At 32.3% G+C, this 12596-nt stretch overlaps 2 protein-coding genes and 1 pseudogene across 6 annotated transcripts; 1 reads left to right on the top strand and 2 right to left on the bottom strand.

Annotated features, from left to right (window-relative positions):
• The first annotated feature begins 759 nt into the window (after positions 1-759).
• Positions 760-2165, top strand: LOC111311690 (NAC domain-containing protein 90-like). The gene is made up of 3 exons (XM_022911297.2): positions 760-1114; positions 1239-1528; positions 1673-2165. Exons 1-3 carry the CDS (start codon positions 949-951, stop codon positions 2000-2002), a joined length of 786 nt encoding a protein of 261 aa, XP_022767032.2. The 5' UTR covers positions 760-948; the 3' UTR covers positions 2003-2165.
• Positions 2166-5750: 3585 nt separating this feature from the next.
• LOC111311691 (vacuolar protein sorting-associated protein 55 homolog) lies at positions 5751-8985 on the bottom strand. Of its 3 annotated transcripts, XM_022911303.2 has the most exons (5): positions 8698-8985; positions 8552-8603; positions 6648-6687; positions 6474-6558; positions 5751-6186 (listed from the first exon to the last, which is right to left on the bottom strand). In XM_022911303.2, exons 2-5 carry the CDS (start codon positions 8582-8584, stop codon positions 6003-6005), a joined length of 342 nt encoding a protein of 113 aa, XP_022767038.1. In that variant the 5' UTR covers positions 8585-8603; positions 8698-8985; the 3' UTR covers positions 5751-6002. The 3 variants fall into 3 exon arrangements, with proteins under 3 accessions (XP_022767038.1, XP_022767037.1, XP_022767036.1); XM_022911302.2 differs by lacking the exons at positions 8552-8603; positions 8698-8985 and adding an exon at positions 7956-8515; XM_022911301.2 differs by lacking the exons at positions 8552-8603; positions 8698-8985 and adding an exon at positions 6998-7068.
• A 1114-nt stretch (positions 8986-10099) lies between these two features.
• LOC111310968 (WD repeat-containing protein LWD1 pseudogene) lies at positions 10100-11576 on the bottom strand (annotated as a pseudogene). Of its 2 annotated transcripts, none has more exons than XR_016341336.1 (2): positions 11380-11576; positions 10100-11303 (listed from the first exon to the last, which is right to left on the bottom strand). The product of XR_016341336.1 is annotated as a WD repeat-containing protein LWD1 pseudogene, transcript variant X2 (transcript). The 2 variants fall into 2 exon arrangements; XR_016341335.1 differs by having other exon boundaries at positions 10100-11263; positions 11380-11571.
• Between the last annotated feature and the right edge of the window lie 1020 nt (positions 11577-12596).

The raw sequence follows: 12596 nt of genomic DNA, 5'->3' as shown, positions 1-12596 counted from the left end.
TTGAAGATGAAAAAAAAAGATGGGGATTATGTTTATATACAAAATTACTAATATAATCCCAAATTTTTTTATATAATTAATTTTTTTCAATATTATAGTTATAAATATCAAAAGTGAAAATCAATTCATGTATGTTAACTGAATTTATTATATTTATAATTGATTGTATTTTTACTTGAAAAAAGAGACGTCAAAATTAATCTTTTAATATATGATTAATTGTGAGATAAAATTGAATTTTTTATAGAATAATATTATTTGAATTTGTTAATAATTACTTGGATTATTGATAAAATATTAAAATTTTAATTTTAATGATTAAAACTTAAATTTTTACAACCGCAAATAAGAAAAAAAAAACTATTATTTTGTTTCATTTATGGGTTTCGACTGTCTGAGAATTAAATAATTATACTCATTTATGTGATAATGAATAACAATCATTATAACGATCTATTGACTGTGAATTGCTGATCGAATAATTGATCTATAAATACTTTTATTAGCATTTTTTAATTTTCTTTAACGACTTCATTGATGAGATCGAGCATGGCAAAACCTAGGCAGACTGGGCTTTAAGAAAAGCAAGCTCAGAAGCGTAGGCTTTGTACGAAAACCTTGACCAATTTATGTTCCAACTCTTTCCCACTTTCACCACAGGCGTGTGGAAATTTCCAGGCAAAGCCCCATTTGCCCCTCGCTTTCTCATTCCACTCGTTTCTCTCACCATTGCCTCTCTCTTCTTGCCTATTGACTTCCATGATCAATCCTCAAGAACCTCTCCCTTCCCTACCCTCTCTCTCTTCTCATATTTATAAATAGAGACAAATCCCATGTGTTAAAAGCGTTGCCACCGTTACTTTGAGCAACTCATTTCTTTAAGGTAGGTATATTTGATATAGAATATTTAGACAGGATCAGAGATTAAAGAAACAGAAAGAGTGAAAAATGAAGGATATGCCACCTGGTTTTCGGTTCTATCCAACAGAAGAAGAGTTGGTTTCATTTTATCTTCATCACAAGCTGGAAAGGAAGAGGGAGGATTTGAACCGACTTATGGATCGGGTTATACCAATTGTCGACATTTATGACTTCAATCCTTGGGATCTTCCACGTAATTTATAACAATCTAGATACCATTAATTTAAAGCTCAAATAGCTATTACTGATCCTATAGCTACTATATATTTCTTTTAATTGTGTATTTTTCCCTCATTTGATGAGTTTTCTTGATGCAGAATTTTCACTGCAACTATGCCATAAGGACCCTGAACAATGGTTCTTTTTCATTCCAAGACAAGAGAATGAAGTTCGGGGAGGAAGACCAAGGCGGCTAACATCAACTGGGTACTGGAAAGCTACTGGTTCTCCTGGTTGTGTTTATTCTTCCGGAAATCGCCCTATCGGCATAAAAAGAACCATGGTTTTTTATAATGGGAGAGCTCCTAATGGAAGAAAAACTGAGTGGAAGATGAATGAATACAAAGCCATTGAAGAAGCAGATTCATCTAATGGTGCAACTCCATCTGTAAGAAAACATATTTTATCGTACTTTTTTTTCTTTAATCAAATTAATGATGAATATGGTGTATTTGACTTGACAAACTTGGAAAGCCAAAACTCATCAACAAATACTAAATTACATGTATTTTCTCCATTTTTTTATTTACAGTTAAGGCATGAATTCAGCTTGTGCCGGGTGTACAAGAAATCGAAATGTTTGCGGTCATTTGACAGGCGACCACCAGCAGTAGGAGCGCAGATATGTGAGCCAACTGCAGTTCATCAAAGTCAAGCTACGGTTGGAGCAGCAGCATCTCAACATCAGAGCCCTCGATTAAAGGCGCCTGAGAGAACCATAAGCTCACCAGAGAGTTCATCCTCAGGAGATCATCGGAATCCATCACAAACTGGAGAAAGCAGCAACTCATCAGCCATGGTAGTTGACTATGATGAATTTTTCTGGAACCTTGATGGCTTCTGGGAATCTGGGATTCCATGAAGTACAAAGAGAGAGGATTTAATTTCGAGCTCAAGCTGACTTTGGATGGAATCTTCCAGGCTAGGAATTCAATTAACCTTTAAATCAAAAATAAGCTTCTGATGTTATTGGTTAAAAATCCAAATTAACTTCGAAAGCATATATAGTGCTTTTCTTTCTTTCATATTTTTAGTTTGTCTTCATCCTTTTCCTCCCATCGATCAAAGAGAAAAAGAAAAAAAATTTGAACTTTCAGAAATAGTTTAAACTATTGAATTCATGCAGGCGAAAGTAGCAGAGATACATAGGTGAAGAAAACTGTAATTCAAGTATGAATGCTATAAATAATGTGAATGCTTCATACATATATAATTTGTTTAAATTAAACTTTTCGAGACATCATAAAAAATTTGGATTGAAACTTTTGGGACCGAATTAAGAGACAAAATAAATTTAATGTTTGAATTATTTTCTAAACCTGCTTTCTTAATTAGCATAAAGTCGAGAATTCATGGTGTTGCATTAAGATTTCATTTGATAGATTTTTTTTTTTTTGTAAAAAAACAAATATATAACAAAAAATAAAAACATTTATCAAATAGAACTTAAGAAAATCAAATCCGTGTATTAATAATTATATATATAACTTTCACAATCACTATTAATTCCAATTAATTAAGTTTAAGTAAATTTCATTGCTACTTTTTAATAAGGTCGTACATAAACTCTCAAGTAAAACTTAAAGTCGCTGCTTGATTTCAAAAGGGTATATCCATTAATTCTTCAAACCTCATTTGCATGGCATATTTGTGGATACCACATTTATGCCAATAGCTATCTTGGATAATTGATTGGATTAATCAGACTAATTTAATGCCAAATTCAAAAGGGAAAAGTAATGACAATGTGTCACAATCATTTCGTTTTCTAACCCTTTTTCTTTTTCTTTTTTTCTCTTTAATTTTAATAGCTAATTTGAAAAGGATTCTGGAAAATTAAATTTTACTATATTATATGTGTGAGAGTTTATTATTTTGTTGCCAAGCCCGCTTGAGATCAAGCTAACTTTACAAAACTCATGCTTGAATGTGTTTGAAATAAAAATGATATTCAAATAAATCTTTGAATTTTATTAAAAAATATAAGTTTTAAATTTTTATTACATAAAATTAAGATTATAAATTTTTATTTCATTGTAATTATATTTATTAAATCTTATGGATAAATAAAATCCAATTGTAAGAATTTTTAAAGTAATATTTTCTCAAATATTTGTTACCCAACTTATTCAAACAAATGCAAGTAAAAACTTCCAACCAATAAAATTTTAGCAAAAAATTGATTAGTTTATAAAATCAAATATTTAATTATAATAAAATGAAAATTTATAGTCTTAATTTATACAATAAAAATTGATAATTTCTTTGTATTTTTAGTAAATTTCGATAAGTTTTTTGAATATTATCCTGTTTGAAATATTTAAAGTTTTTATTATATCATAATTATCCTTGATTAACTAAACATACCTTAACTTCATCTCTTTTTTTTATTATTATTTTTTTATGAGAAACAAATTTAAGCTGAATTTGAGCCAAAAGTTTAGGGGTTTCATCCATTTGAAATACCATACACATTAATCCCTTTGGCACGTCGAAATAAGTAATTCACATATTTAAACACAAAGCATTGACCAAAAGCTCAAAATCATCTTTACAAAATACAAATAGAGTATTACTATAAGCTAGTAATTAGTTTCCGTATTGACCAAATTGCAAGTTTAAGTTTTATTTGGTTGGATGGATGTGAAAAAGTGAAGATAAAAAATTTATTAATTTAATGATTAATATTCATAACATTTTTATTTTATAACTTAATTATTAAATTAACAAAATTTTCATTCTCATCTCTTTCTATTTTTCCAACCAAGCAAAGCTTTGATGTTGGTGAAAAAAAAGAATGCATCTATCCTTCAAACACATGCAGTGATGAATTCATGATATTTTTGGGTCTTCACTTTATGCGGTGGGTATCTGTTGGGTATTGGTCGGCTGTCAGCAGTGATTAGGTACTGTACAGTCGTAGTGAGTGAAGTATTAAGGAAATTAAAATATATATATATATATGTTCAAAGAAAATTTTTGGGATATTTAGAAAATAATATTTAAAAGTAAGAAAATTTTTTCTTTTTTTAATTTTAAGATGTTCATGACACCTTACTATAGCATTTACATTCGCCATTGAACACATGTAGAAGAAAATTGCCAATAAAGACGAAGAGAATCTCTTGGCTCACGTCCCCACCACCCTTCAATTTCTCTCAATCGATCATGGATGGAAAATATTCAAAGAAAGTGGTCCATTCTCAGTTCTTTCGAGAACGTTTTTTCTTCTAAAGATGATAACCGAATTTTTAAGGATCAATATGTATTTGATTTTCTATGCGCACATGTCAAATCTTTTAAATATTAACTTATATTTCCCTCATAACAAAGACTAAAATTTAAAAATTAATTTCTAAGACGTCAATATATGTATATTACGATACCTATGTTTAAGCTTGTGCATGCATTTTTCCGGGTTTGATTGAAGTCTTCTAAGTAATTTGTGGTTTTCTGGGAATATTTCCGCTGGCCCTCTCCCATTAAACAGTGGATTTTTTTTTTTTTTAAATGAAGAAAGACTTAATTTTTGGAATTTGACAATACACCCAATTTTCATGACAATGGTGTTTCTGAATTCTAAAGTCAGTGCACGTTTAGGTACATATACAACCAAAAACAGGCAAGAAAATAAAAAGCATGGAGCCCCATGTTTTCCAGTCCCAATACAAATTTAGGAAACATCTTCATTTGGAAATTGACAATGCCCCCATTTTCATGACAATGGTGTTTCTGAATTCTAAAGTCAGGGAATGTTTAGGTACATATACTACCAAAAACAGGCAAGAAAATAAAAGCATAGAGTCCCATGTTTTCCAGTCCCACTACAAATTGAAGAAACGTCTTAAAGTATTTGGTCAAAAGCTATGAACATCATGAAATGGCCGTTAACTGTCTTCCCTTCTGCCATTATTCCCGGTTTTCCACCACATTTTTTTACTTTGTATCCTTTTCTCTCTCTTTTCTTTTTTTGGTTTCTTTTCTTCTCTCCCAAGATTTTTCCTTGTATATTCATATCCCCAAGCAAAACATGAAACTATAATGCTGAAGAAAAGAAAAAGAAAAACCTGCCGCAGTTAATCAGAAAGTTCTTAAAAGTACAGGAAATTTTCCATTGCTTTTCCGCAATGAATATTCATCAATCATATATGATAATATTGTTAAAGAGTTCCATTGATTTTAATAATAATACTATTTATATCAGATAAACAGATAAATAAAAAAATGACAATTTTCAACGGATGCTTATGATTATTTGTAAGATACTATAGATTAACACTGTTTATAAGTAGATATAATAAAATTTGAGGCAATAAACACTTTTTCTTTCTCTGGAGGGGATGACACCCATTTAACGATAGTGTCTGAATCCAGTTACGGGGCAAAAGCTTCAGCAACTCAATCGCTTGTCTTTGTAACATAGACCACAATGGCTGCCAAAGACTGGTGACCCCTCCCCAGTCCCTGCACCTTCCATCTATTCTCTCTGCTTTCCCTCCCACATCAAAAATCCATTGACCTGGACAGGATAGTTTGGGTATCTAATCATATTTTAACAATGTTTCCTCTGAGTGAAGTTTGCTGAAAGTAATAATCATTTGTTTCGCAAAATAAGTAAATAAGTGAGCTTCAATTGTTCAGTTGTTCAAATGAAAAAGGTATAATATGATACAAGTATTCCTACGTACATCAAACACTTGAAGCAAACAAAGTCAGCAGAAGGTATACAATAAGATTTACAAATTGAAAATTTTCTGTTTCTTTTCCCTAGCAAATGGATCATACATTTCACAACTAATCAGACATCATAGATCCCCGGGAACAACATGTTAAGTTACATGAAAACTTGCAGCCAGCATTTATTACCAGTCATCTTCAAGGCTAGCACGGTGAAAACACAAGACAGTGCAGACAAATATGATGAATGATGTAAATTCAATGAACATGGCACCAGTCGAAATCATATGAGCATGCCTAAGAATAATGGGAATTGCAAAGCTTCCCACAGCAGATGCCCCTGTAAGAAATTTGGCAGCATCTATCCAACTGCAACAAATCAACAAAAATTAAAATATTGACACAAGAACCAAAGTAAGAGATATACATAGGGATTTCACACACACACACAGACAACTTCCTGCTAATTTCTGCAAGAAAGCTCAACAGAAAAGGTGATCAAGAAAACAAGGTGACAAATTCAGGAATATCAAGAGTCCATACATCACATTCCCAACGCAACCAGTGACTTCTATCAAGAAATTCTTATGCTAATCAAACACATCAGGCAAAATATAAGAAAGAGTTTTTAAAAGCTTAGATCTGTAAGTGCTCACCCCCCACCATCTCGGCTAGTTAAAAACTGAGTCGACCCACCTCCGAAGAATAAACAAGGCATTGGGACTAGGACATACATGAGAGCTGTGAATAGAAGTAGATTTACATTATCAATCATTTAAATGCAAATCAATGTATAAATAGCATGACCAACTTGTAATCGCCCGTCTCACCTGAAAGCATTGGCCACCAGTTGTTGTATAGTGCACAAGCCTAACACAAGAATTAACAAAAAATTACTATGATATCAGTCAATATATTATTGGGAACTGATGTATTTCTTTCTTTTTTCTTTTTTTTTTAATAGGAGCTGCCGTATTCAAAATTTGAGTGAATTTGCTAGTTTGCATTGAGAAACAAGCCTAAGAAGAAACCAAAAGTACTTAAGCTCTTAAAACAGTTGCATCAGTCAATGGATGGATGAATACAACCAACAATTTCTGGATCCTAGATTCATTTTATGCAGAAAATCAGAATTTCAGATTAATATAACAGATTCTTCAAACAGGGAAGAAAAACCTGCCTCCCCCAACTAAATCCCCTCCATGAAAATATTTGTTTTCCATTTTTCCAGCCTAAGGCCCAATTCGTAGAGGTGCTAGAAAGCAAATCGACCCTATAACAGCAATTAAGAGGAGGATCGGAGTGTCACTTAAATAAAGTATTAGTCACTTCAATGCAGTCAAAGGCATCAAGTCCAAGGAACAAAATCACCTTAAATATAAACAAGCTCATCCTGAAGAACTTAGGCTTTTAGCAAGCATATTAACAACTTATATTGTTACACTAACCAAACACAAAGTAGAGATATACTCCAAGTCCTTCCAAAATAAGGTAAAACAGAAAAATATACTGTATGTTTTACAGAAAAATGCCAAACATTATGTCAATGGTTAAAAGACTTCCTTTTGCAATTGTAAACCCGATATCTACCCCAATATGTCAGCTGGATTTTTTTCTTTTAAAAGCAGGGATACATTCAATAAGAAAAATAAGAACGGGCAGCTAGAATTAAAAAAACATGAATCTTGTAATCATCCCAAAAGCATATTAGCCATTATGACTCTAACGTCCTAGGTGAACATGCCATCTCTTTTCGGTCAATGTACTTTTAACTATTAGAAAGTTCAGTTATAGTCTAAGCATGTGCAGTAGTATTTTGATATATATCAGACAGTTCTGGGGATTAAATTGCTACATGCAGGCTAAAGATAGTAGCATGGTTTCAACAGTAAACCCCATTCTTCATCAGGTGAAAACAAGCAATTTCTATTGGATGTACACCAAAAGGTCCATAAAATCCATCTAGGCACAAAAGAAGACATCATGACATTACATGTCTACAAAAAAATCTGGAGTTTGGTTTCACCTAAATAGTCCATAGCATCACTAAAGACAATCAGAATCAAATCACCTAAGCCTTCCCTTCAAGACAGGATGGTGTAAGTAAATACGTTTACTAGATAACGAAATGATCATACCAAAGCAAGTGTAAGACCATCAAACTTCAATTTTCTTGACAATTACAAGAGGATCCAACAAAGTTGCATTCTTTTCCCCACATTTTCTGCTGATTCACTCTGTTTCAAACTAAAAAAATTTTATTTTCAAAAAAAAAAAAAACCAGTGCTCCTTTCAAGAACAAGAGATTGCCACTCCTAAATACTAGCATATGAAGTCTCTTGGAATAGATGACAATTCACATTCCCTCTTCCCAAGATACCATGCACAGTAGCAAGCTAACAGGATATACGTGAACATCATCTTAGATAAATCTGAATGACATAACACCATGACTTGAAGCAATTTTAAGTTGTTTGAATCAGAACTGCTTAGACTTAAAGACCATGACCAACAAAAGTACAAAAGCATATGACCAACTACATATCTGAACACCAGCACTGTTTCTATCACAAGGAAAAAGTAAAACAAGAACCCAATAGATTATTAATGCCAATGCATTATAAATACCAAACGGTAAAATACACATAAAAATCATTATCTGGATAATATTTACAAGAATACAGTGCCACTGCCGACTATAGGCTTACAGCTGAATCAGATTAGAAAAACATACCAGAATTTGTAACAGTATACTAGCTGAAAACATAAAAGCAAGCCCAGCAAGCCTGCATATTACCAAAAAATAAATAAATAAATAAATTTCCACTTTGCTTATAACTTCATAAAATCCAATAATTACTGACAAAGATTACAACTTACACTGCAGTTAACAAGATTCATCGAACAAACCCCAAAACAGCAAATGCACCAGAAAACAAGAGAAAAAAATCAAATTAGTCTCAAAATAATGTCAAATAAAAAAATTAAATTCGCAAACAATTGATCACAAAAAACCCAAGACCCCTCCTTAATTAGAAGATCATAGTGAAAGAAATTAAGTTCATTTCATAACCCCTTTTAATTAGAAAATCATACTCAAACTTAAAGCATCCTTCGTTTGAAAATTGTTCCAATATTTAACATTAACTTTACAGTTAGTTGAAAAGAATTAGAAGGGCAAGCGACGAAGATGAATCGAAGGGAAAAAACAAAGAAAGAAATAAGAGATTATAATTACCTTCAATAGTCATCGCCATTTTCTTCAGAAGGGAAAGTTGGCGTCGCTGTCGATCGAAATTTCGCTCAGAGAAATTGAGAAAGTTTGATTAAAGAGAAATATTAAAAAGGGTTCGGTTTTATTAGGGGATTTTACCGCCATAGTAAACCCCGTGAATCTGAATGCCACCGTGGCGATGTCGCTTTTTTTTTTTTCATTTTTGCCCTTCATATAAATGCATTCTGAAAAATAAGTCCTCCGTCAAGTAGTCGATTATCCTGTTGAAAAGCACATTCATCCTCATAATTCCAGTCTTGTATTTTACCTGGACTCGCTCACATTTGTAAATAATACATCCCAAACCCTTTAAGATAGCTTTTAAAAAAAAATGTTATTTTTACAATTTAATTTTTTGTTTTTTTTTTTTGTTTTAAAACATAATAACTTAGCATGTTTTTAAATATTTACACTAATATTTTTTATTTTTTATTTATATAATATAAATTAATTCACAAATATATAAATAATATATTATATAATTGACAAAACGACAAAGACAAAATCAAACGTGTTATTTAAATGATTTTTTTTTTTTGGTGAAGTCCATTTAATAAGCTTAAGATTTTTGTTTAAATCTTTTTAAATATTGAATTGATTTTTAGAATTGAAAATAAAAATAAAAAAAAAGAAAAAAACCTGATCTTTAAGTAAGTCGACACAACAAATCTACCCGTCACCAAATTGTTTTCAAATCCTCTCAATTATCAAATTAATTATTGAACTTGAATAGATAATCGGATGTTTCAACAAGTCAACCCAACATATCTACCCTTCACACCCCAAATTTCCCTTTTTGTTCCCACAAATATAAGATTGAGTATGAAGTTCAACAAATTGAATTTTCTTTCTTTAATAAGAGAATCTCAACTCCATGGATCTACTAGATTTCATTGGCTTTTTTCGTTTTTTTTCCCTTTTGTTTGCCTTTCTTGTGGTAGAAAAATCATGATTAATAAAAACTTAGTAGCTGGGACTAGGAAGCTTAAGTTAAACAAAAAGGGGAAATTCGAAAATAGCATCCTTTAGTTCCTTATCTAACAGATACTAATCCAATCTCCGATTTTTTCATAATAATTCAAGTTACATATATATGACTCCTAATCACCTGACTAGCTACTTTCCTTAATATATGCTAAGTAAGAAATTTCCCTAAACCTTCAAGAGCTGCAATTTATTCAGGAAAGTAATAGCAATCCAGTCTAATTCAACAGGAGACCACCGAGCATGATTGATCTCAGCTGCTGCTCCATACCACATCTCTGGTTCCATGTCTCCTCCATTTTCAGATCGAAAGTTTGAGCCCACCACCTCCCATATTAGAGCCTTTGAATCGTCCCCAGCAGAACACAGCTGCTTTCCAATGAATGGAGCCCATGAAATGGCATTCACACTCCCCTTATGCTTACATAATTCCGTCAAAGGTGTAGTTGGAAACCGAATGTCAACTATTACAATTTTACTGCTGTCCATTCCTACAGTGGCCATGAACCTGGGGTCAGCCTTGTTCCATTCTAGCCTCAACAAGGGAGTTTCCGGAACAGGATTTTCATAAATTATTGTTGATCTCTCTTTGTCCCTTAAGTCAAAAACTCTTATGGAACCATCTCCGGACACTGAAGCAAACACATTGAATCCACCCCAAGAAATATCAAACACTTCCTTATCGTGCGCGACTAGTTGGGTGTCTACAGCTTCCCTCTCTATATCCCAAATGGTACAAGTAGTGTCCACACTAGAGGTAGCCACGCGACGAGTGTCAAAATCAGCCCAATCGAAAGAAGTTATGGCAGAATTGAATTCACTAGTCTTGTTGCCATTAAACAAGGCCTTAAGCTTGATGTGGTCATCATGGATTTCCCAAAGACGAAGGTAATCCCCGGACGTGGCAATCATGTCAGGATATGAGGTATCCTCGGAAGGGAAGAACATTAGATTTGTGGGAGCGTAAGGGTGGTCAAAAATCAGGCGACTGTCCGTGGTGAAATCGGATGTGTCAAGGTTGAACTGAACGAGTTCGACCTTGTTGCTATAGTCTTCAAGAAAACTGCCAATGGCAAGGCGTGATCTTTTGTCATTGCGAACAGACCAAGCTACGGAGTAAATTTGCCATTGACCTATGTAAGTGTAGACGCCGGCTTTCTTCTCTGAGGGGCTTTGCATGGTTTGTTACTGAATAATAAAAATTAATAAGAAATTAGTCTTTGAATCACTGCAAAACAGCAACAAAATATTCACAAGTTAAATTGTATTGATAGCTCTTTGATTTAATTTCTAAACATACTTACATTGCTAAAATAAAGGCGGGAATAGGGATATGATCTTCCTTGATTTAATCTCTTCCTCTTCAATAGTACTAGAAAAAATGCGAATGCAGAGACAAAAAGAGAGCGGAATGTAAAGTTAAAACTTCAGAGATGAAGAGATTCTTTTTCAGGTGTAGCTAAATGGGAGCGAAATTCAAATGAAAGAATGGAAGGTAAAGCTAATGGTCAACCTTTCACGAGCGAACCACTTGGATAATGGTGGGTTTCCCGTTTGAGTCAAGAAGGTTGCACGTGTTTATTCAGCCATCCTAAGGGTTTCCAATTCATTTACTTTTTATTTGGTAGAAATATAACTGCCCATTGACTCTGGATGAAGAAATAAAATTCCAAGGCCTTACCATTAATGGGTTGTGTTCTACCTAGTTTTTCAATTGATGAATTCACACGGCAAATAATGGGGGGCTTCTCTTCTTTATTTCATTGTCCATAAATAACCAAACTAGGTGGATACATCAACACTTTGGTTTCCTCTGATAGGAATTAGGTTCAATGAATGTGGTTAGGGTTGAGGTCAAATTCTAAAGTAGTCTTGTTTGAATTAATTGTTTATATCTGAACTATGTAAGAGTCATGCTACTTGTCCCAAAATTTTCAAAATATTTAAAGCCAATTATATATATATCTATATATATATATATATATATATATATACATACAAACACATATATATGAGTTCAATTAATCTTTTTAGAGGGTTCTTTGAGTACAGAGGATATGTTGCAAACTAGTAAAATGGAATGATATGGGAGATAACAAAAGGGAAAATTGGAGCAAACCTTGAAAAACGAGTGAATTGACATATGACGGAAATAAGGTGAAGATTATGACAAAGAAAAAATTAAAAGAGAGAATTTGTCACCTTGCCCAAAGGTTCCAAATGAATTGTAGGAATATTTATTTATAAATCTCAAAAATATGGATTACATATTATGGGTATTTAATAATATAATTTAAACGTATGACTTGATATAATTTTTTTTTAGTCTTTAGTATAATCTATCCCAAAATTATGAAATAAAAAATTTAATTTGTTATTATTGTTATACCATGAATATTTAATAAGAATAATAATAGAAATTGTCAGATACTAAAGTATTAACGTTTTCTCTTAAAAGTTTATATTATTAATAATAGTAAATAGTGGACACAAGAATGTACCATATGTATTGAGAGAAAAG

This window comes from Durio zibethinus, chromosome 1 (assembly GCF_047325235.1).
Source record: "Durio zibethinus cultivar Kanyao isolate XHJ-2024 chromosome 1, ASM4732523v1, whole genome shotgun sequence".
Classification (NCBI taxonomy): Eukaryota; Viridiplantae; Streptophyta; class Magnoliopsida; order Malvales; family Malvaceae; genus Durio; species Durio zibethinus.
This window is presented reverse-complemented; position numbering and strand designations above follow the sequence as displayed.

Coding starts and splice junctions, on each gene's coding strand:
- LOC111311690 (XM_022911297.2), top strand. CDS start 949: ATGAAGGATATGCCACCTGGTTTTCGGTTCTATCCAACAGAAGAAGAG. Junction 1,115..1,238: donor CAATCCTTGGGATCTTCCAC/GTAATTTATAAC, acceptor TTCTTGATGCAG/AATTTTCACTGCAACTATGC. Junction 1,529..1,672: donor CTAATGGTGCAACTCCATCT/GTAAGAAAACAT, acceptor TTTTATTTACAG/TTAAGGCATGAATTCAGCTT.
- LOC111311691 (XM_022911303.2), bottom strand. CDS start 8,584: ATGTTTTCAGCTAGTATACTGTTACAAATTCTG. Junction 6,559..6,647: donor CTGGTGGCCAATGCTTTCAG/GTGAGACGGGCG, acceptor TTCTATTCACAG/CTCTCATGTATGTCCTAGTC. Junction 6,187..6,473: donor ACTAGCCGAGATGGTGGGGG/GTGAGCACTTAC, acceptor GATTTGTTGCAG/TTGGATAGATGCTGCCAAAT.